At 37.6% G+C, this 25,474-nt stretch overlaps 1 protein-coding gene across 1 annotated transcript in view; it reads left to right on the forward strand.

Annotated features, from left to right (window-relative positions):
* The window catches only part of GTF2F2 (general transcription factor IIF subunit 2), a 152,097-nt gene that overhangs the window by 116,797 nt on the left and 9,826 nt on the right, over positions 1 to 25,474 (forward strand). Inside the window, exons 6-7 of the mRNA XM_080798281.1 lie at positions 3,594 to 3,693; positions 17,971 to 18,114. Of these exons, the coding sequence (XP_080654407.1) occupies positions 3,594 to 3,693; positions 17,971 to 18,114 (244 nt within the window). The remainder of the gene's footprint in view (positions 1 to 3,593; positions 3,694 to 17,970; positions 18,115 to 25,474) is intronic.

Consider the following 25,474-nt stretch of genomic DNA (forward strand, 5'->3'; position numbering starts at 1 on the left):
GTTTTGTTGTTTTTATAGCTATTGTTTTGTTAGGATTTTAGCTCTTAGGTCATGTAGCCTTTGAGCTTTTTCTTTGCTGGGAAGAAGTAAGAGATAAAATTGGCTCTTGAGATAATAATTCCAGAAACACTAGTAATTGTTCTAGCTTTCTAAGATGGAAGTATATTCTAAATTGTCCTGAAGTGATATTAGTAATTAGTGCTAAGTTTTTTTTTTTTTAGATTTTATTTATTTATTTGTCAGAGAGAGAGAGCACAAGCAAAGGGAGAGGCAGGCAGAGGGAGAAGCAGGCTCCCCACTGAGCAGAGAGCCTGATGCAGGGCTCAGTCCCAGGACTTAGGAATCATGACCTGAGCCAAAGGCAGAAGCTTAATGGACTGAGCCACCTAGGCATCCCATAAGTATATATTTTTTAAATGGATTATAAAACAAAGGTAAAACAAGGTCTGGCTGCACCTAAAAATCAGAGGATATGACTTTGGTGTTACAGTTTCTTGAAAATAACACAATATTTAAAAATTTTTCTGAAAAAGACCCTTCTTTTTTTTTTTTTTAAATGGTTAGGACAGTGAAACTTAGTTTCCTCTCAGTCCTGCCTACAGCCTGTATATGTTCTTTGCTCTTCAACTTTACGGACCAGATATTTCCAAATTTTATTATTTTGTGCAAAGCCAGAAAAACCTCATTTTGACTTTGAAGGCATGTTGAGGTCAGTGATGTTTAATTAAGTACATGGTTCAGTGGTGAAGTAGAGTTGGAAATTGTTCTGACACTTTGTGAAATAATGTTAAATGAATTTATTTGTGTTAGGTAAAGATCCCTGCTAACCTGTTTTAAACTATTCAGGGTTGGGGCGCCTGGGTGGCTCAGTGGGTTAAGCCTCTGCCTTCGGCTCAGGTCATGATCTCAGGGTCCTGGGATCAAGCCCTTTTCTCAGCAGGGAGCCTGCTTCCCCCTCTCTTTCTGCCTGCCTCTCTGCCTACTTGTGATCTCTGTCAAATAAATAAAATCTTTTTAAAAAACTATTCAAGGTTTATTAAAGTATTTTAAGATTTAGTTAAAGATGTCATGATTTTCAGCCCCTAGATTAACATTTTGAGTTTTGAATCATAAGATAACCTCTTTTAGTTAAAACCCTTGAAGTTGGTATTTCAAATACATAATACGAAGGTTAAGTTTTTATATGAGCTCCTTATTTTTAAAAAGTTAATTCAGTGTTTTCCTTTCTAAATTTAAAAGATGAGATACTTTGATGCTAAAAATGGCATGACACTATGGATGACAGCATTGGCTTTTAGAGCTGTTGCACTAGAATTGAAAGGAAGTGAGTGTATGCCACCTGAACTTGAATCAGGATGCAGTGCCTGCGAATGAATTCAAGTGCAAGAGTATGACAAGAATAAGTTACCACTTATAAAGACGCACTTACCTAAACAAACTGAAACCCCAAGGAATTTTCAAATTGTGAAGTAATGGGAACAATCGGTTAATGTGGGAGGAATGAGCTAGTACATGCCTCCCTCCTTGAATGTCTCATAAGATCAAATTATGGAGTGCGATGATTGAAACAGGGAAGATAATTTAGTGGAAGCATAACAGATAGATTACCATTTAGAGAGGCCAGATCCCTGAGAACTGATTCCGATAGGGGATCAGGCTAAGATTAGAACACAAAGAGGTGTTTCGAAACAGATTGCCACTTGATTATCTCCCCCACCCCCCCTCAGGGAGTTAGACATACTTAGTTCTAACCCTCTGTAAACATTCCTACACCTGTCTTCACTCACTTGTTTCTTTCTTAGTCACTTTGAGGTGTCTTCTCCGCTTGGAGGGGTCATTTCCACCTGACCTTTTCGCCCCACCTCTTAAAAGCATGGGCAGCCCTGCTCCAGCTACTGTGAAGTGCACACACCGGGGTTCGTGTTTACTTCCTAGCAGCGTGCAGTCATTCGTTATCATACCAATCCCTTGCTCCTTTTGAGTTCTGCAGTTAATTAGTTAGAGATAAGCATTTGTTTAATGTTTGTCTTCCACTCAAGTAAGTCTTTTCTTTATTGCTGCCTTCCCAGCCTCTGTCCCGGTGCCTGGCAGAGATAGGCACCCAGTAAACACTTGCTGAATAATTGCCGGCAGGAGGCTTCTGCTAAAATCTGGTCATGGCACAGCTGTGGTCTGAAGCAGATGTGGGAGAATGTCACTAAAGCTAGAGACATAAGCAGGGACTAGATCTCAGAGTGACATGAAGTCATATGAAGGACCTTGTGCTTCATCCAAGAACAGTTAAGAGGCCACTGAAGGAGTATAAGTCCAAGTCTATCTTTGGGTGGACATCTCCCTTCTAGATCTCTTACTAGTACTTTCTTTGTGGTTCACAGAAAGTATATTTGGCTCATGAAAAGCAAAGTAACATTGTATGATTTATGGTTACCACTACAGTAAGTTTCCAAAGACATTTCTAGAGTACTTTTCTTATGCTTTATAAAATAATCATTTTATGTATTGAAATGATAGATACAGATTTATAAATAGAAGAATTTAAATATTTATGTTTCAAATCAGAAATGACTGTACTAAATTTGGGGATCACAGCAAAACCAAAACTATAGTATTTATAACTTTTACATTTAGAAAAGCAATTGCTATGTATCTAAATTCTTCTGAGTAATTCAGTGTTACATACCTAAAAATAGGTAGAAGGAAATAGATAATTAGCTTCATGCAAGGAATAAAATAACAAGAATGTTATAAAAACAGGTACTTTTTGGGGCACCTGGGTGGCTCAGTTGGTTAAGTGTCTGCTGGGATCGAGCCCCGCATTAGGCTCCCTGGTCAGTGGGGAGTCTGCTTCTCCCTCTCGCAGTGACCCTCCCCACTGCTCCTGTCCTCACTCAGCCTTTCTCTCTCTCAAATGAATTTAAAAAAAAAGAAAAAAGGTACTTTTTATACTGCAAGTTGTGCTAGTTGTGCTTTTTAAAGGAATTTTAAATGAAAATTCTTTTTAGTTCCTGTTCTAGTAAAAGAATTTAAAGTAATATGTTTATGGCTTTTCCCCAGAGGTGGTATTTTGAGTTATATTTCAGTTTAGATGGAGGTCTGCAATAGTTTTATACCAGTGCTGTCCAATAGAACTTTCTTTGATGCTGGAAATGTTCTGTATCTGTGCTGTCCAATAAAGCAACCATTAGACCTGAATGTTAGCATATTATCTATTTATCTTTATCTCTTATCAAGCGAATGGAATTTTGTAATGACTTGATTAGTTTTATACCATATAACTTAAGAAAATTCATTTTTACATGCAGATTTTTTTTCAGAAATTTAAAGCTGATTAGCTTCCTTGATTTTAGTAATTAAGGCTTGACTATACAGGCTAGGATTAGAAACAAGTCATAGAATTATAATGAAATAGTTTATATGTTTATAAAGTATTACACTAAGTTTATAATACATAAAGTATTATATTAAAGTTGATAAAGCTTTGGGGGTTACTTTTTATATGTTAAATATTGAGTAAGAAGAATTATAGCAATAACACCTCAGGTTTCACTCTTAATAAATGAGTAAGTTTGTTAATAATGCCTTCTGTTTTTCAGATTGCAAATAGAAGAATCTTCCAAACCTGTGAGGCTATCACAACAACTGGACAAAGTTGTGACAACCAATTATAAACCTGTTGCTAATCATCAGTATAATGTAAGTCTTCATGCCATTATTCATTCTGTTATGTTTTTATTCTTTTCTGTTTTGTAGACTCTTAGGTTTTAAAAGGACTTTAGTCACACACCTGCTATTAAGTGCTTGAGTTATCTAGACTGAGTAAGGAATATGATGATTTACCACGCGTGGTAGAAGATGTTCACTCTGTATCCTAAGTTAAACAATGGGAAGAAGGCAACTGCTGTTTAAGCTACTCTTGATAAATTTTTCAAAGAAATAAAACACTTCATTTTTCAATGTTTTTAATGTTTTAAATTATGTCCTTAATAAATATTAGTTTTAATTTTTTTTTTCATTTTTCCATACCTTTATAACTGGAAATTTTTAATGTATTGACAAGAAATTTTCCAAGTCTGGAACAATAGTAATTTTTCCCACTGATTTTTTTTTTTTTAAAGACTTTATTTATTTGACAGAAGGACAGCGAGAGAGGGAATACAAGCAGGGGGAGCGGGAGAGGGAGAAGCAGGCTCCCCACAGAGCAGAGAGCCCAATGCGGGGCTGGATCCCAGGACCCTGGGATCATGACCTGAGCTGAAGGCAGACACCTAACGACTGAGCCACCCACCCACCCTGAGCTGGATCCCAGGACCCTGGGATCATGACCTGAGCTGAAGGCAGAGACTTAACAACTGAGCCACCATCCTTCCCATGGATTATTAAGATTGCTTTGCACAGTTTCAACTTTCACGGGCATTTTTATGGTCTCACATTATCATGCAAAGTGAGGACTGCCTGTATATATTTTTAAACCATTTTTATTGAAGTATATCTTACATATACTATATCTATTATAATATACAATACACACATATTATATACATGTTATGTGCTGTGCACTGAGTGCTTCATATGATGTGTTTAGTCTTCACACTTACCCTATAAAGTAGCTACCATTACTGTCCTCATTTTACAGATGAAGTAACTAAGACCCTGAGAGGTTAGCTTACTTGAGGTTGCACAGCCAGTGATTAACCAATTCAGGTGTTGAACGCAGGTAGTCTGGTTTAGGAGCCATGCTCTTAGTTAACCACTGTGCTATGCTGCTGCAGGTCATTAGAAATACTGAAAGGGCTAAGGATTTTGGGTCTTGAAATACCTGTAATGTAAGGAAAAATGTGATGATTTTCTGAAAATACAGTGAAACCTGAGTTAGGTCAAGTAACAATTAACAGTTGATATCTTATGTCCTACTTTGTTGCTTAACATTCCTCCTGATACAGTGTTTAGGAAGAAACAATCCCTTTTTAAGACTGGCCTTAAGTATCTAGATTTAGGTGTCACAGATTAGTATTTGTCAGACCACTTACTTTATGAAATTTGAGTTTCTTAAGGTTATTTTACATGAGAAGTAGCAAATGCCTACAGAGCCAAGCAGTCCTCTTCAGTGAGCAGAGTGCTGAAATTTAAGAAGGTAAAATGGTAGAGACTATGGTGAACTGGAGTGCGCATGCCCCTTCTTAAAAACAATATTTTTTAAATTGCTGTGCTATGTGGAATAAATAAAGCAAAGCAAAGTTCATTTGCATCCAGCCAGGCTTTAAGTTTACAGCCTCTGGTTATGCTTTCAGGGGAAACATAAACTTAAGAAGAGGACAGGCTGAATAATGTCAGATAATCCAAGTCTATCTTTTTGGCTGCTGCTTTATCACAGTAAGGACAAGAAAGGCCATACTTCCTGTAAACTATAAAGAGATACAACCTTTCTGGAGAGAAGTTTGGTAATTTGTGTCCAAAGCACTATAAAGAATGTATCTTTGACCCAGCAGTCTTGTATCTAAGAATGTATCATAGAAAGACAGGGCCCAAAGGTAGATATACAGTAGTGTTTCTGTTGTTTAAGACAAGCAAAGATTGGAAACAAATGTCCAAAATTAAGATTAAATACTTTAATGGTCATTATTTTTGGATGATAGAGGAGTTAGAATGATTTTATCCTAATTTTCTTCCTTATAAAGTCTTTTTGAATTGTTGGAATCATCACAGTGAGTATGTATTGTCAGATTGTTACAGTGGACAGTAAAGCTTTTTTGTTGGAATAAGAAAAGTTAGTACCAGGCCATAATGAGCTCCTACCACCGTTAATGAGGCACAAAGAAAATCTATCTTGGGTCAAACAAAGCTGGTACTTTGCTAGTAAGTTCATATTCTTAGTGATATTGGCACTATATCCAGTTGGCAGGTATAGAAGATAGATTCCAGATTTCATATTTTTAGGATGTTTTTATATTTTCTTTTTACTGCTAAAGTAAGTTTGAATATGTTGTATTCTGAACTCCATATTAGGATGTGATGCCATATCATCTGCTTCAAAGACTTTTTAACATTAAGTGACAGTTCATGGTATCAACCTTTATTAAGGTTGTCATTGCACTAGTGAGTCATTATACTAATGTAGTTATTAGCAATGAGCCATATAGTAATCTTTGGAAAGATTTTGCTTATATAAAAATAAAGATTGACTATAATCTATCATGTGGCACTATTTGAATGTTTCATGAATTTTTTCCACCATGGTAGTGTATCAGAATGAATGGAGGCACCTACATAGCTTTCAAAACATATTTAGTATTATAGTAATATCAACTATAGAAAGAGTATAAAGCTTTTGTTATTTTTATCAGAAGGAGGCTTTGATTTTTCAAAAGATTGAGAAACATCAATATAATTCAACAAGAATGACTTAGAGGTTACATAATCAAGAGGTTCAATAAAATTTTAAATCCAGTATGATGTTGAAATGTTTTCAGAGTTTTACCAGGTGAAATACATAAACATGAAGCCTGGTATTTCATCATAACTGTTGAGGTTCTTTGAATACAATTTTCAGGATAAATGTAAGGAAAAAATTTTCTACAAAAATTGAAAGAGGGGCTAGAAAATGGCATATATATTTATAAAACTATATGCCTGCATTTGATCAGAAAAACCCACCTTGCATTTACTCCCAAAACCTTTCCCACCCACCTATGTCTCATAGATAAACTTACATATACAGTTGACCCTTGAACAATGTGGAGGTTAGGGTTACTGACACCCCCCACCCCCTTACATACATACACACACACACACACACACACACACACACACACAGTTAAATCCATGTATAACTTTTGACTCCCCAAAAACTTAATTGGAATTGGAAGCCTTCCTGGTAATATAAACAGTCAATTAACACATAATTTAATGTTAAAAATATTATATACTATATTCTTACAATAAAGTAAGCTAGAAATAAAAGCATTATTAGGAAAATAACTCTCTCCTACAAGGAAAGAGCAAACACACTTAAAGTATTGTGTTTACTGAAAAAAAAATCCATGCTGGGGCAATAAACTTAAAAAATCCACTTGTTCAAGGGTCAACTGCATGTAGAATATATATGTAATCATCTCATAATATTTGAACTCCCACTTTTTACGTGGAGCTCTTCTAAGCGTTAAGTTCAAAGTTATCTCTTTATTTCACAGACTATCTGAGATGTAATACCTACCATACCTTGCCATTCAGAAAGCATTTATTGGACCAAAAGAACACATGATTAGTATTATATTTTAGAATGTTCCTTCCTTGAAAGCTTGGCCCTGAAAAACCTTGCCTTACCTATGGGATAGGACCAGTTAAGTTTCTTTAAGTGGTTTTCTTCTGCCTTGAGTCTACATTATATTTCAGAAACTACTGGTTCATGTAGGCTGGCGTTTTCCAAAGTAAGTTTTGAAACACTAATCTTGGGGTGCCTGGGTGGCTTAGTCGGTTAAGTGTCTGCCTTCAGCTCAGGTCATGATCCTGGGGTCCTGGGATTGAGCCCTGGGTCAGGCTCCCTGCTCAGTGGAGAGTCTGCTTCTCTCTCTCTCTCTCTCTCTCTCTCTCTCAAATAAATAAATAAAATCTTTTTAGAAAGAAAGAAAAAACACTAATCTAGTGAGAGTCTTCTTGAAAAAAGGAGTTGTGTAAAAAGATTAAGTGTTAAAAGAACTTATAGACTCTGATTGTATCCTCTTCAAAATGGACACTTTAATATATAGAAATTGGGGACCTTGGAATTTGTTTAATCATATATTTTGCAAACATTTGAACATTAAATTTCCCTTCCCCCACCTTTTGTAGTGGTAAAAACAAACTTTGGGAAATAATGGGCTGTCAAAGTAGGATTTACAGGAGGGCCATTGATTGAGGGGGGAAATATTGGAACTTGTATTTACCTTGTTTTTCATGTAATAAAAGAAGGAAATTGAGCTTTAGAAATACTGTGTGGATTGACCCTAGCACCCTTATGCAGCCCCTGTGCTAGTCAGCCATTTTCAGCAGAAGAGTAGAAATTTTGCAACACTGGTAGATTGACATTGGTACTTCCAATGCCTCACGTTTTCATTTGCCTTCAGCTTTTTAGGTTTGCTGCCAAATTCAGAGGTGTATAGGATATAGTGATTATTATTAGCTAAATTCAATCTTCAAAAATGAACAAATGGTTTTAAAGGTTCCTGCAAAGAAACTATAAAGATAATTAATATATTAATAAAGCAAATATATGTGAACAAGAAAGTGGAAAAACTGATACTTTTATTCTAAAATGGTCTCTTTATCAGTCATTGTGTGAGGTAGAAACAGTGATGATATAATCTGATGTAACAAGTACTCTTGGCCCTTCCAAAGGAAATTAGCAATCTCAGTCATCCCCTGTCTTTAGTGATGATTCAGTTAGTGTCTATTGTGGAAACAAAAACAACTCTAGATTTTCAAGCAGAAAGGGATTTAACATAGGGAATTGGTTACAGATGCTTTACAAATACAAAATGGAAGGGCTAGAGAGGGGGATTGGTTACCAGAGATAAGGAAGCTGCTGCCGCCAGAGGTATACAGAATGCACACAACAAGAAAAAATCTCCCTTCCTCCTACTTTCATTCTCCCTTTGCCAGAACCCCAGCTGGAAACCCGCTAGGAAAGGACTCCTGGAAATGTAGCCTGTAGGTCCCCTGCTGCCACTGCCCTGGTGATACTGACCGCCCTGAAGATAACTGACATAGTGACCCTTAACCTTTGTGTGTGTTGGACCTTAAGTCGTATTAGCTGTTGCTGGTACAAAGCTACTCCAGTTGGCAATCCACTTAAAAACTAAGCATCCAGAATGTAAAGCAAATTGCTGTATTTTGACAACAAAACCAGTATGTATTTTGTAATTGGACAAATTAAAACTTAATCTTAAAATAGTGTTTTATTTTTTATTCCATCTCTTTAAATTTTTGTTTGTGCATGCTTTAAAATATCCATGCATGTTAATATAGAAATACCTTTTTACAATTTACAAATTGATATACATAGAGTTAGCAGATGTGTAAGATTCCTTGCAGCTCCTTCCATATCTGATTGCAAGTAAAGGTGCTTGCTTCTCTGTGTGGTTTTGTTGGCTTTGTGGACATCATCCAGCATAGGTAAATTTCACAGCATTCTCGTATGTAGTAGTTTACGCTCTTAGAACTTTACTCATCAGGAATTCTGTCTTCTATTATCTAGATGTGTTTCCCAGTGCTAGCTATACACTAGAATCCCCTGGGAAGCTTTTTTTTTCCATATTACTTTTAATTATTAATCATATAACACAAATAAAAATCCTGGTTTAAAATATTTAAAAATTCTGGTTGAAGTTGCAAAAAATCATTCAAGCTGTATATCCTTATCCTACACTTGTCTTTAATAAGAATAAGCCTTCTAATCAGAAAGATTTAATTTGGAGCATAATAAATCTGAATATCAAATATCCTGGAAACATTTTTTTTTCTTTTGGGTAATTTTATTTTATTCTTTTCTTTCAGTGTTCCAAGATTCATTGTTTATGTACCACACCCAGTGCTCCATGCAATACGTGCCTCCTTAATACCCACCACCAGGCTCACCCAACCCCCACCCCACTCCCCTCCAAGACCCCTAGTTTGTTTCTCAGAGTCTGCAGTTTCACGGTTCATCTCCCCTTCCGATTTCCCCCAACTCACTTCTCTCCATCTCCCCATGTCCTCCATGTTATTCCTTATGCTCCACAAGTAAGTGAAACCATATGATAATTGACACTCTCTGCTTGACTTATTTCACTCAACATAATCTCCTCCAGTCCCATCCATGTTGATACAAAAGTTGGGTATTCATCCTTTCTGATGGAGGCATAATACTCCATTGTATATATGGACCATATCTTCTTTATCCATTCATCTGTTGAAAGGCATTTTGGCTCTTTCCACAGTTTGGCAACTGTGGCCATTGCTGCTATGAACGTTGGGGTACATATGGCCCTTCTTTTCACTACATCTGTATCTTTGGGGTAAATACCCAGTAGTGCAATTGCAGGTCATAGGGAAGCTCTATTTTTAATTTCTTAAGGAATCTCCACTCTGTTTTCCAAAGTGGCTGCACCAACTTGCATTCCCACCAACAGTGTAAGAGGGTTCCCCTTTCTCCATATCCTCTCCAACACATGTTGTTTACTGTCTTGTTAATTGTGGCCATTCTAACTGGTGTAAGGTGGTATCTCAATGTGGTTTCGATTTGAACCTCCCTGATGGCTAATGATAATGAGCATTTTTTCATGTGTCTGTTAGCCATTTGTATGTCTTCTTTGGAGAAGTGTCTGTTCACGTCTTCTGCCCATATTTTGATGTGATGATCTGTTTTGTGTGTGTTGAATTTGAGGAGTTCTTTAATAGATCTTGGATATCAGCCCTTTGTGGTGTCATTTGTGAATATATTCTCTGAGAAGCTTTAAAAAAAAAAAAAACAATAACCTCGAGAGATTGACTTTAATTGATCTACTGTGGAGGCCAACTATTTTAAAATTTTTCAGGTTCCCTGGGTAATTGTAGCATGCAGCCACTGACTCAGAGATGGGAACTTCCTAAGTCTGTTTTTCATCTTATTGGGTAGTGGCAAAAATGATACCTGAGAGGAGACCAGAAAGTCTCTTTCCACCAAACCTAAGGTTTTTAAAAAGAATTAATATTTTCTTGTCTTTATCATCCTCTCTGTTCCCTAGCTTTAAAAAAAATTTCTCTTTCCCTCCTTTTTCCTGGCAAGAACTCTTAGTCAGAAAGTGATAGGGAATTAAAGAGCTTAACTAGAAAATAATTGTTGGAGGGAGTTGAATGATAACATAAAATCTTGAGGTAAATCTCCAGGAACTAGAGAGAAAATTTTTTTTTATCCACACTCTGTTTTCTCCAGTGTGGCAGCCAACTTTGTTAGTCTTAAGAACGAAGGTTATTCAGTTTGTTTTTGTAGTGGTATGGTTTTTGTTTTTGTTTTTTAGTTATGTATAAATTTGGTATTTGGCTCAAGGAATCATAGATGCCTACAGGACTATATCATAAAGGCTTTTCAGTAGTATTTGCCTAGTATTAGTAGGAGTATGCTAGGTGCTTTGTCCATTTGAATTTGCACACCATGAACTCAGAGACTCTTTAAGAATTAATTTCCTCCCCAAAGATGGCAACACACTAGGCAGTAATAGAAGCATTAAGGGTGAGGAGGATCTTTTGTAAGAATTTAAATGCAAACCATGATATTCAAGGCTGTCATGCTCCCTTCAAAAGTTAAAAGCTTCCATAAGAACTGCCTTGACAACGCAAAGTATTTCTGCAAACAACAATCTAGAAATTTACAGACATCTGTATTACAATATTTTAATTGGCAGTGGGCGGCTTTTATAATTTTAGTCAGTGATTAAGGTTTCAGTAATGATGGTTGACTCTCTCTATACCATGCCACAATGGATTTCAACATTTAGTTGCATTTTAGTCTTGAATAATTTGTTTTCTGCTGTGAAAGAAAAATTATTGTGTATGATAGATTTTTTTTTTTTGATTGTAAAATTTTTAATTGGAGACCAAATTTAAAGTCCTTTCTGAATTGACAATTATTTCTGCGCAGCTCATTATGCAGTTGATCTATGGTCACCGGGGCAGATATAATAGCGGTAATTAAAATTCACGTAATAGCTATCTCTAGTCCAATGACGATCCTACTAATATTTTGTGGTAGCTGCTAACAAGTTAGATATGTGACTGTTTTGAGTAGCATCATTTCCCTACCATGCTGGTACAGCAGTACAAAACAAAATGCCAAGGGGAAAAGAGCTAAAAAGGGAAGCATTAACATTATCCTAACACTGTAGTCTTCTCCTTCATAAACTAGTTCATCATTTGTACTTTATTTGTAAAATGTATTTTATCAGCAGTACAAATTGTAAGTACAACATTAAGATGACCATTTCTGTACTGTTTAGTTTTAAAAAGAAAAGCTCCCTCAGGACCTTAGTTTTGTCCTGAGTGTAGGGTTAGTCATTAATAATTTAATGACCATTTTTAAATGGCTATGCATATATACATATATATGTGTGTATATATAATTTTAATTATATATATATCCACTGGAACTACTTGGTACTACAGGGCAGAATTTAGATTATGAGTCTGCCCTGGACGTTACCAAAAAAGATTTAACTAATGCTATACTATAAAAAATTTTGTTTTAGAACAATCTTTTGACTGATGATTCAAAGACCTGTACCCCAGAAGCAAATAATACATTATATGTTTAATTAATTAATTGATTAATTTTTTAAAAAACGGTCTTTTCTATAGTTTATCCCTATAGTGTGGGCCCTGAGGACATTAAATTTTGCCATTTGCCTTTTGTTTTTACGTAAGTATAGGATTTAATTTCTAGTACTTTAGTTTCTCTTATAAGGAATAATATTGCCAATCCATTGTTGCTGTTATTGTTTTATATGCCTGGGTTTTTAAGTGTTTTTATTCCACTAATCAAAAGTAAAGTTAGGTTGCACTGCCCCCCAGGAATTGAACCATCAATAGAAACAGTTAACACAGAACATTTCTAGTCAGCTTTCCCCCCAAAAGTAGGGAAGCACCAATGATGAATACAGTAATTTTGAGATTGAAGCAAAGCTCCTTTCCAACTTATTCTAAATTCTTACCTTTGATTCAGGCCCTCTCGGATCTGGCATGTGGTTCTGGGGTTGGGACAACTTGGTAACAAACACTTAGAAGGCTTTTCTTTCCCCTGGCTAGTTAGAGGGTATGCCCCCTCTGAAGTGGGCCATCTGGCTTCATCAACAGATTTCTTTATAGATCTGCCTGTTTTGGGTGGGGTTTCAGTCAAAATTGAAAATATCATAGGTCAAAAATGCACTTAATACACCTAACCTACCAAAACACCATAGCTTAAACTAGCCTATCTGAAATGTGGTTAAGAACATTTACATTAGCCTGCATTTGGGCCAAATCGTCTGACACCAAGCCCCGTTCCGTAATGCAGTGTCCTGTAATGTACTGAGTACTGTTGTGAAAGTAAAGCAGAATGGCTTTCCGTGTCTGGGTTGTTGTTGGGTGATAGCACGGCTGACCGGGAGCTACAGTTGGCGGCCGCTGCGCAGCCCCGTGGGAGAGGGTTGTACAGCAGATTGCTAGCCCGGGAAGGGATCCAGATTCAAAAACCAAATTACGGTTTCTACTGCATGCATATTGCTTTCGCACCATCATAAAGCTGAAAAATTCGAAATCGAACCATTGGAAGTTGGAGATCGTCTGTATTTGAAAACATTTTTCCTATTAATCTTCCTAGCTTCTCCAAGCATTTCACACAAGGAAGAGTCTACCAAGGATGGAAGCTGAGTATACCAGTGTTTCTCTTTCCTGGTTCCTGAATTTAACTCTTCCTCCTTCTCTCAGCATAAATTAAAGCTGGGATGGGAGGACACACACAATATCGTGCAACTGTGGCTTCATGCCGAGTACAAAAGCCTAACCTTGGACCTCTGCAAGGTCCTCACTTCCTTTGTATTATTTTTCTTGAGGGCTGGTGGCCTCTGTCCCACATCTCACTTAAGCCTCTGGGACTACTATAGGCTTTCTTCACCCTTCCTTAATCTGATTCTGTCTCCCTTTATTTTTCTTACTGCACACCTGACTAGAGGAAAAGATTATGTCAGCTTCATCTCCTAGTCCAAACTTTTCTATTTCTCTGTTTTTTTAGCAGCCACCTTTTCTGGATTGTTCATCTTAATGCAAAACCAAAAACTATTCAAATGAGGTGCAACAGTGGAAGGAAATTTCAGGATGCAAACTAAGTACAATTGTAAACAGTAAAAATATATGTTTTAGAGATTAGTCAGCAAAGCAGGGCTTAAAATATTAATGCCTTAAGGCATTCCATGATATTTCTGTATCTAATCCAAAGACCCTCGTGCTTGGATTTGTGGGTTTTGTCCTGGCCTGTCATGCTTACTTTCTCCCTTCCTGATGTAGCTATACTCTTGCTTCTATCCTTTATTTTCCCTCTCTCCTTTCCTTCCTTCCTCCCTCCCTCCCTCCATTTCTTTCTTTCTTTCTTCCTTTCCTTTCCTTTCCTTTCCTTTCCTTTCCTTTCCTTTCCTTTCCTTTCCTTTCCTTTCAAGTTCCACACCTGACATGGGGCTTGAACTCATGATCCTGAGATCAAGGGTCACACACACTACCGACTGAGCCAGCCAGGCACTCCACTTCTATTCTTCTTTTGACCTAGAGAGAGAAAATTCTTTTTTTTTTTTTTTAAGATTTTATTTATTTATTTGACAGACAGAGATCACAAGTAGGCAGGGTGAGGGGGGGAAGCAGGCTCCCTGCTAAGCAGAGAGTTCGATGTAGGGCTCAATCCCAGGACCCTGGGATCATGACGGGAGCCGAAGGCAGAGGCTTAACCCACTGAGCCACCCAGGTGCCCTGAGAGAGAAAATTCTTGAATGGACCTCAAGTCCATCCCTTTTAGTCTTTGCTATCTCTTCAGCCTCCTTTCTCACTGAATTGGGACAGCCACTCTGCTTCTGCCTTTGTATTTTATTAAGTGCATGTTTTTGTCTGTTTTTCCATCTTCCCCACATTGGGAGGACTTGGATTTTCTCCTTGTTCCTGGGTTGCTCTGGTGTCTCTTCTCTCTGGTCTTGCTTCTAGCTCTTCTAGTCACTCTGCTCTTCTCTAACAAATCCCCTGTAGCTGTCCATAGTTGTTTCTTTCATGCTCTTGCCACCCAGAGAATCTTGAGTCCGGCCACATTCCTCCCCAGCAACACAGCCCTTTGTCAGCCCTTTGTCACAGCACCTTTCACAGCCTCCAGAGGTGGCTCTGTGCTCTGCTTTTACTGTATTTAAAATGTGCAAGGCCCCCTCTGTGTATTTTAATATATGAGCCCTAAGAAAGGGGTATCTTTTGAAAGAGACCATCTTATTTCACCTGTATCTTAGTGCAGTCCAAGCACACAGTCCATGCCTAATCTGTTGAGATTAATGGATTTTGAGTTTTACTCCCAAGATGCACTTATCAAAAAATCAAGACAAGTTGGGTTTTTTTTCCCCTATCTCCTAATTTTATTTGATTGAAGGATACTCACTGTTGTCTGTGACTTGTGCCATTAATTTGAAAGTGTCTGATTATGTGTAAGATACATTTTTAGTTTGAAACTAAATTTTATCTATTTTATAACAAATCTCTGTTGTTAAAATATAGAGAGTAAGCCTGACTATATCCGGCTGGAATTTATACAGTAATTTAGTTGTAGATTTTGAAATGAATTTCATTTTTTTTAATTTTTAAAACTAGTCCCTAGATTATAGTTAATTCCCTCTGATGCACAGGAGATTGTTCTCCGGCAGCTTTCACCCAGCCTTCCTTCGGATGCCTTATGTACTAAGTGGGCTGCTGCAGTTGATATGTATTTCCTCTAATGTGCTTTATCAAAACGAAATGTTTCTTTAAAAGTTAAAAACTAAAAAAAAAAAAAAAAGTTAAAAACTAAACCAACCGAAGGGAGTGAATATAAGTTGCATGTGTGCAGTGAAGAGTAAGTTTTTTTAAAAAGTGTTCTATTTGAGTACAGCTGACACACAATGTTACATCAGTTTTGGGTGCACAGCCTAGCAATTCACCTTCTCTGCACATTATGCTGTGCTCAGCTCACCACAAGAGCAGCTACCCTCTCTCATCATACAGTGCTATTGCAGTATCATTGCCTGTGGTCCCTGTGCTGTACCTTTTATTCCCATGCCTTGTTCCATAACTGGAAGCCTTCTGCCTTCCCTTGGCCCATCTTGTCCCTCTTCTCACCCCTCTTCCCTCTGGTAGCCATCGGTTTGCTCTCCTGTATTTATAGGTCTGATTCTTTTTGTTTACTCATTTGTTTTTTAAATTCCACATGAGTGAAATCATATGGTATTTGTCTTTCTCGGTCTGATTTATTTCACTCAGCATAATGTCTTCAAGGTCCATCTGTGTTGTTGCAAATGGCACAATCTCATCCTTTTTATGGCTGCATAATATTCCATTTGTGCTTGCACACACACACACCACATTTTCTTAACCATTTGTCTACTGATGGACTCTTAAGTTGCTTCCGTATCTTGGCTATTGTAAATAATGCTGCAATAAACATAGAGATGCATTTTTTTTTATTTAGTGTTTTCAGTTTCTTTGGATAAATAACCAGTAGTGGAATTACTGGATCATATGGTATTTCTATTTTTAATTTTTGAGGAACCTCCATGCCTTTTTTCACAGTATACTAATTGACATTCCCACCGCCAATGCCTGAGAGTTCCCTTTTCTCTGCATCCTTGCCAACACTTGTTATTTCTTGCGTCTTTGATTTTAGCCATTCTGACAGGTATAAGGTGATACCTCATTGTGGTTTTTGTTTGTATTTCTCTGATGACTAGTGATGTTGAGCATCTTTTCTTGTGTTTGTTGGCCATGTGTTTGTTCTTGGAATAATGTCTGCTCAGGTCCCCTTCCCATTTTTTAATCAGATTTGGGTGGAGGGTTTTGGTGTTAAGTTGTAAAAGTTCTATATAGGGAGCGCCTGGGTGGCTCAGTGGGTTAAAGCCTCTGCCTTCGCCTCTGATCATGATCCCAGGGACCTGGGATCGAGCCCCGCGTCGGGCTCTCTGCTGAGCAGGGAGCCTGCTTCCCTTCTCTCTCTGCCTGCCTCTCTGCCTACTTATGATCTCTGTCTGTCAAATAAATAAATAAAATCTTTAAAAAAAAAGTTCTATATAGGTTTTGGGTATTAACTCCTTATTGAATGTATAATTTGCAAATATCTTCTCCCATTCAGTAGGCCGACTAATAAAATGTAATTTTTTTCTCAAGTGATCAAATCCCTGGATCAGATCTCTCTCTAGGAGAGAATTTATACATTCTGTTAGTGCCACTGCTTTCAAACTGGGGTGCATAGAAGTACACAGAACTATAGGACAAACATACCACTTGCTCCTAGAGTGTCATCTGTATTTGAATGAGAGATTTTATTTTTGTATTACAAATAAAGGTATATTATGTAGGTGAATTTAGAATTCACATGAATTTTTAAGGTAAAATGGGGATTTTGGAAAAATAGTTTGCTTGTGCCTGAGTACTGAGTATAAATTCACCCTTTCCTGTTAGTAAGCTTACTTCATGTTATAGGAGAAGAAACAAGCTCAAGGTCACACAGAGCTGGGAGGAGAAAATGCCTCACTGCCCACGTCCCTTTCCTTTTACCAGTGCTTCTCAAACTTTGCACTTCCTAGGTAACCAATCTGCCTTTTAATTCCCTGTCTGTCCTGAAAAACCTCAAGTTTGAAAGATGTCACCTACCAAACTTCATCTGTCAGAGAAACTATTTTACTGTATTTGAGATAATAAAAAACAAAAGAAACTGCAAGTTGGACTTTCTGACTCAGTAGCCACACTGAATTGTTCTAATTTGGCAAACAAAGGCTATTTGGGAGCAAATGAAGACATTAATAAAGCCTTAGTAAAGAATGAAGGGGGATCCCTGGGTAGCTCAGTTGGTTAAGCAACTGCCTTCGCCTCAGGTCATGATCCCGGAGTCCCGGGATCGAGTCCCACATTGTGCTCCCTGCTCAGCTCTCCCTCTGACCTCTCCACTCTCACACTCTCTCTCTCTCTCAAATAAATAAATAAAATTTAAAAAAAAGAAAGAAGGAAAGAAAAGAATGAAGGCGGTTTATGGATGGGCTTGTTCATACCTTCGTAGATACTTCAAGGTCTGAAGAGCCCCAGGAGCAGTGAAGACGCAGGTTCTGAATCCACTGCTCTTTAATCTGCTGCCTTGCAACTTGAAATTAATCGTTTTTGGGGGGTGACTGAAACACGGATGCCTGTATTTATTTCAGAGTGAGCATGTTGGATTGATGCCTTTATTTTTCTGTTTGCACCTAGATTGAATATGAAAGGAAAAAGAAAGAAGATGGAAAACGGGCTCGAGCTGATAAACAACACGTTTTGGACATGCTGTTTTCGGCATTTGAAAAACATCAGTATTATAATCTTAAGGACTTGGTGGACATCACAAAACAGCCTGTGGTATGTGTTTGCTCACACTGATCCTTTCAGTATGTCTTGCTTCATTTAGATGATGTTATTGAAGAGAAGGGTGTCATATATGATGTAGCTCACATGTACCTTTGCTAACATCAGGGTTTATTTTCAACACTCAGAAAAGATGTCTTAATACTCCTCATTGGCATTGAGCCTGAAGTCTTTGTTGATATCCTTTCTCGTCTTTCTTTTGTTCCCCTAGGTCTCTCCAAAAAAAAACACTCAGCTTCTTCATTTGTTTGAAAATGGTCCCCCTAAAAGAACCATATTCTTTTAAGAGCCATACCGATCTGTCATGATGAAGGTGTTTATCCCTGTCATGTAATGAAGTGGGCTCTTCTTTAATGGATTTTTCTTTATTTAATCAGAATTTACCTAGCACTAGCATGAGGTCCCTTTAAACTTGAGCTATACTGCCCCACAGTGCTTGTTGAGGTTATGGTTGGGTTGGCCTGTTCTCCATTTTCAAGGAAAAATTGAATAAATTGATGTTTTAGAGTTTATGTTTGTTCTATAAATAATCAATTTTTTCCCTGCACCAGACTTTTGTGCCTATTTGCTAACAATTTGTTATTTCTAATCTATTTAAAATACTGGTAACAAGGAGCACCTGGGTGCCTCAGTCGTTAAGCGTCTGCCTTGGGCTCAGGTTGTGATCCTGGGGTCCTGGGATCAGGCCCAGCATCGGGTTCCCTGCTCGGCGGGAAGCCTGCTTCTCCCTCTCCGACTCCCCCTGCTTGTGTTCCCTCTCTTGCTGTCTCTCGCTCTGTCAAATAAATAATTAATATCTTTTTAAAAAAAAAAAAACTATTAACAAATAAGAAATCCAAATACCTTTTCTCCAGTCTCCAAGTCACATTTCCTTCTATGTAACTTTCTTAACCTAACATTAGCAAAGCGCGAATTGAATTATAACAGTATTTATTTACAGGGTTTTAAAAAATTAAATGGAATCTCTTTTCTTTTCTGTCCTTTTACCTAGTTTTCTTTATAATTTTGTCCACTTTGCTAGTATACTCAGGAGTATGTCAGTCCATTTATTTCCTTAAGAATATGTAACAAGAGAACCAGTTTTTAAAAACGTTATAATATAACCAAATAACAGTGTATTGAAGAGCTTGCTGTATGTTTATTCTGATTTATTCAAAGCTTTAAGAAATGATTTATGACACCTCAGTATTGATTGTACAGTTTCCCACTTCTGTAAGAATTTTGTTACTATTATACCTTTTTATTAAGAAATTAAATTCCAAAAGATCTAAATAGTTTTTTCAGTAGAGAGGAGCCAACTGCTCATGCTGCAGTATTATCAGCTCCTCTTAATGACTTATTCTCTTCAGGATCAAAGCCTTAGAAACAGCATTTCAACTAGATTTAAAAAATTAATTAATTAAAAAAATGAAATAGAATAATTCATTAGATAAGCCATGTTTTTGTCTGCTTTTAATCAAGTTTATCCTTGTGAATGTAAACTTTATATGTGAGAAACTGAATTTATGTACATATATATATTCAGAAACTGAATGCAAATAATATATTCTTATGTAATAATGTACACACAAAAATTAGATATGGGAACACAAGTCTTTGTAGAAGGGACATTCAGATGATATTGGAGAAAGCAGTTTCTTTACTTTCCAGTTTCTTAACATGGAGCGGTGTGTTGTTTTTAAAGTGTATTCATTTTGCATCAAAGGAAAAGGATAATTAGTATTTCTCAACTTTGGTTTTTCAGAGAATTTTTGTGTAGAGGTACACAGTGAGGCTCTCAGAATAGAGCTTCTTAACTCATGGTCAGTAGGTGGGTTTTACGAGATCCAGTAGTAATCTTCCTGAATAGGTGTAAAAATATGTGGGTTTTTCTGTGGAGCAGATCCATAGTTAATATCAGATTCTCATAGAGGGCCTGGGAACCTCAAGGGGCTTGTGAGCCACTAACCTAGAAACTAAAATATTTTATAATAGTCTTATTGTTTAGAGACTGAAGTGCCTCAGCAAGCATAAGGTTCTTGAAGACAGGGTTGTGTATTAGTCATATCCTTGAATTTTTATACGCTCTATAATAAAAACATAGTAGAAATTCACTAAATATTAGAGGAATTGATTTGAAAAAAAGGCAGTGGCCCCATCCTCAGTATCCAAGGACTACCATGTTTTATTCAGATGAATTCCGTAGGTCTCCTGTCATTTATGGCAGGAGAGGAGGGACAGAGAGCCAGTCTCAAGGAAGTGTGGAATATGACAGGGTTACAGTTATCTCTCCCCAGAGGAGCAGCCAGGAAGTGGTCAGCATGGATTCAATTCTGCCATTTACCCACCCCATTGGGATCTGAGAAAGTCCCTTCTGTTCCTAAAATTGAGGAAATTGGACTGAATAATTGTGCTCCCTTCCAATCCTAAATGTGTGATTCTCTCCCTCTCCTATTTCATCTCCTCTCCACCTCCCTCTTGATTTTGAATTGAATTGGCAAATCTCACCTAGAAAGTGGCCCAAGGCCAGCTCTCCTCCATGTAGGTAACTATCCCCTTTAAAATGTTCACAGGACATAAATAAGTCTGTACTCATGGTCATCGGTATACCCTTCCTAATTTGATTTTAATCTGAGCAATACCAGGAGAATGAAGGAGAAGAGAGCATGAAGATCCAGGGAAGGGGCTGCTTGGTACGATGGAAAGAGCAGTGGATTTGGAGTAATGGGATCTCAGTTCATGTCCCAGCTCTGTCATTTAGACAAATAGTCCTAGACAGGGTATTGAAATACATTTAATGTTCAATACAAACAAATTTTTGAGCCCCCTTGTAAAAGAGAAAACAAAGAGATCTTGTTTGTATTCAACACTTCTTTAGCATATGCATTTAATGACTTTCTCTCATTTTCTGTTGGTCCCCAGTGCCTCCTTTGATAATGGATTTCTAACCATGAAGTTCTATCTCTTTAACACATCCTCTTTGTCATTGACATGACTACTGTATTCTTAAGTTACCATCTGCTTTCTGACCTTTAGAATGTCATTTGTGTTTTAAAGATTTTATTTATTGGAGAGAGCAAGAGCAGGTGAAGGGGTGGAGGGAGAAGCAGACTCCCCACTGAGCAAGGAGCCCAATGTGGGACTCTATCCCCGGACCCTGGACCCTTAGCCGAAGGCAGACGCTTAACTGCCTAAGCCATCCAAGCACCTCTAGAATGTCATTTTTTACAACATCCTGAGTGAACCTGAGGTATTATTCTTGTTTTTCCAGTTCTTTCTTCTCTAAATTCTTCCTAAAAATCTAAAAATCTTTATTTCTATAAGCAGAATTATTACTGATCAGAAAAACTACCCTTGTGGGCAGACTTTTTCTCTCAGTGGTCAGTATCTGACCTGCATAAACAATCAAGGAGTTAGTTACTCATTAAGGGTAAATAAGCTGATTTTAAAAGGCCAAGCTCTGATAACTGATAAAAAGTCAGAAACATGATACCATTTAAAGGGGTATTTTTATATGGTTTAAATTTGAGCTTTTAAGCCCTCCTTGATGTGAAATACCAGAAGAAGCCTATTATTTCTTCCCTGCAGTCTTTGATCTTTCACCTTGAATTTGTTATGTCTAGTCTTTATATTTTATCTGTAAAACAGAAGCATGCACAGCATTTCCTTCAAAATTTAAGTCATTTGAAACTTTATCTAATTGCTCCCTTTGAAACACCAAACTGCCAAGACCACTTTGAGCCCTGACACCCTGTTCTCTAGCATAGCAGCCATTTCCAGTGTTCCTTGAACCACATCTTTCTGCTAAAAGTATCATTGAAAATTAGCCCTGGTTATAAGTGAACCCCTAATTTCCTTGTGCTGTATCCACCCAACTTCCAGGCACAATCCAGGGAAGTTTATATTTATTTATTGATGATCCCTTCTAAATCAACAATCCCCAGTCATGTGGTCCCGCAGACCATGACTTAATTCAAATATGTAATCGAGCAATTTGTGTGCTTTTTATTAAAGTGAGTTTAAATCAACAGGAGAAACCAGGCAAAGATTTGGGTGATTTCAACTTTGAAGCAATTAGTGCCCATACTTCAAGTTCCTCAGCACTAAATAGTGCTCAGTAAGCAGTTTTATTTGCACAAAGTGGGCTTTCACTAAACAAAGCCATTGCAGCAATAAGGCAGTGTTAACCTCATCCTCAGAATTTATTTCCAGATAGACTTAAATAAAGGCATGAATAGAAGTAATTGAAGCAAAATTTGGCTTCAGTAAGATGAAAGAAGATGGGCTTTTTTAAAGAATAAAATAGCTAGACAATTTGACCTACTGAATATTTCTCCTGTCAAGAAACAATTTTATTTGTAAGTATAAGCTGTTATAGGGGCACGTGGCCGGCTCATTTGGTAGAGCACGTGACTCTTGATCCAGGAGTCGTGAATTCAAGCCGTGTGTTGGCTGTAGAGCTTACTTTTAAAACACACAGACCCGCAAGTATTTGCTGTTACAGATCTGTGAATCGGCTGAGACTCTTTTAGTTGTAGAGACTGGAAATTCAACTCAAACTAGTTTAAACAAAACTAAAATTTATTGTGGGGTGTCTGGGTATTAGCTGACTCTTGATTTCTGCTCAGGTCATGATCTCGGGGTCGTAAGATTGAGCCCCACATCAGGCTCTGTGCTGGACATAGAGCCCACTTGAGACTCTCTCTCTCTCCCCGGCCCCCAGCCTTCCTCCCCCCCAACTCTGTCTCTGTCTCTCTCTCTTAAAAAAAAAAAGAATTTTTTGGCTCCATGTAGCTAGGAGGTTCAGGGTTCAGGAATGTATCTAGCTTTAGCCATAACTAGCTGCAGCTACTAATATCGTTTAGTTAGAACCATCCCTTCCTGTCTTTCCACATCTCTCCACACTATTCTTTCTTGTGTGTGGTCTTTACTCTTAGCAGGATCGTGTCATGTGGTAGCCAAAATGACCTCTTCGAACACCTCACAGCTAGCACCCCCTAAGCAAAAAGAGAATATTTGTCCTGATGATTTTAATAAAAGCCCCAGGGAAGATTTTAATTGACCTGAAAGGGGTTGGTATGCCCATTCCTGAACCAAGAGGATGGGGCTAGAGGTACTCTGCCAGTGTACCTTCCCCCGCTCTGTGCCATGTCGCCTGGTATGGAGTTAGCACCTAGTCAGTGCTAGTCAGTCCATTGTTAATTAAATATTTGTATGTTCAGAACAGAACTCTGGTTTCTCTTCCCTTCCAAAGACTTCTGCCCGACTTCCCCATTTCAGTAAGTGACACCACCATTCCCCAAATCGATCAAGCCAGACAACTGTATTCCTGTTTCCTCTTCATGACATATATGTTACAAATTATGATATATATATCATATAAATTATATACATATATACATGTATCTCTGTGTGTGCGTGAGTATATCTGACTCAGGATCTTAAGGCAAAAGTGATCTTAGAGATTAGCTAGTCTCTCTCACTTGTAAACCCAGAGAAGGCGTTGCATAGTGACTTGACCCCACTTGTGCTGACTTCAGTCTAGGGATATCTCTTGCCACATTGCCTCTTCTGTATTCAGACATGTGCATGTCTATGTAGACAAGCAAGGAAAATATTTTTCTAACAATAGGAACCCCTTTTTAATGGGAAAATAAAACAAAAAACTAATATCTCTCTCAGCAGGCTTTCTCATTAAGAATCATCACTGGGGTGCCTGGGTGGCTCAGCCAGTTAAATATCTGACTCTTGATTTTGGCTCAGCTCACGATCTCAGGATTGTGATATTGAGCCCCGAGTTGGACTCTGTGCTCAGTGCAGAATCTGCTTGAGATTCTCCCTCTCCCTACCCACCTGCCCTTCCCCCTGCTCATGCTCACTTGCTCGCTCACTCTCTCTCTCAAATAAGTAAGTAAAATCTTTAAATTAAAAAAAAAGGGGGGGGGCGCCTGGGTGGCTCAGTGGGTTAAAGCCTCTGCCTTCAGCTCAGGTCATGATCCCAGGGTCCTGGGATTGAGCCCCACATCGGGCTCTCTGCTCAGCAGCGAGCTTGCTTCCCTTCCTCTCTCTCTGCCTGCCTCTCTGCCTACCTGTGATCTCTGTCTGTCAAATTAAACAAAATCTTAAAAAAAAAAAAAAACATGATCATTGACCTAAGCCAGGTACATAGAGAATGGTATCTAAGCTTTATCTTAGCTCATTCAGTTCCTAATCCAAAATAAAAATAGGTATTTTTAATTTTTGAAACTTATTCCCGAATTTACTACTTAAAATAAGTGGGTTTTTTAAAAATAAAGATTTTATTTATTTATTTGGCAGACAGAGATCATAAGTAGGCAGAGAGGCAGGCAGATAAAGAGGGGGAAGCAGGCTCCCCACCGAGCAGGGAGCCGGATACAGGGCTCGACCCCAGGACCCTGGGATCACAACCCAAGCCGAAGCCAGAGGCTTTAACCCATTGAGCCACCCAGGTGCCCCAGTAAGTGGTATTTTTAATATAATGTTTTATTCTGACATACACTTTCCTTTTTTTACTTCTTTTTTTCTGAAATCTGTATAATTTCCTTTCTGTTCACATAATCCCTTTTAGTTCATTTTTCCTATAAATGGAAGTTTTTATTTTTGAATGATATTAGTAAAAAAAAAAGATCAATTTCTTAATAGAACATATTACTAACAGCCTTTTGTGAGACTTCTGTTTTAAAAAATAATTATTTGCTAATTAATGATGTAGAACCTGATTTATTGTTAAGCTTTAGAATATGAAATGTCATACTAAAATAAATTAACTATTTGAAGTGTATTGAATGCATGAAATTTTAATACTTACAGAAACTTTTAATAATAGATTTACTACCAAGTTTATTACAGGATAGTAACATTTTCTCCTTTAACTTATATGTTTACCTTTTTTTCCCCCTTTTTTTACCATATTTCTGAATGTGGTAAAATTTGAGGTGAATTTACTAATATAACCAATGGAGTCCAGATTTTACATGAAATATTACGTAGATAAAAGGAATATTTAACATAAGCACCCAGTAGAGAAAATTGGGCATTTATTTATATACAAAGTTTACATAGGATCTCTTTTTAAGATTTTATTTATTTTTTGAAAAAGAGAGAACATGAGCAGGGGGAGGGGCAGAGAGAGAGGGAAAAACAAACTCCTTGCAGAGCATGGAGCCTTAAGTGGGCCAATCCCAGGACCCTGGGATTGACCTGAACTGAAGTCAGACACTTAACTGACTGAGCCACCCAGGAGCCCCCCAATTTTTTTTTTTTTTTAAGATTTTATTTATTTATTTGACAGACAGATCACAAGTAGTCAGAGAGGCAGGCAAAGAGAGGAGGAAGCAGGTTCCCTGCGAAGCAG

The sequence above is a fragment of the Martes martes genome (genome assembly GCF_963455335.1).
Source record: "Martes martes genome assembly, chromosome: 3".
Taxonomy (NCBI): domain Eukaryota; kingdom Metazoa; phylum Chordata; class Mammalia; order Carnivora; family Mustelidae; genus Martes; species Martes martes.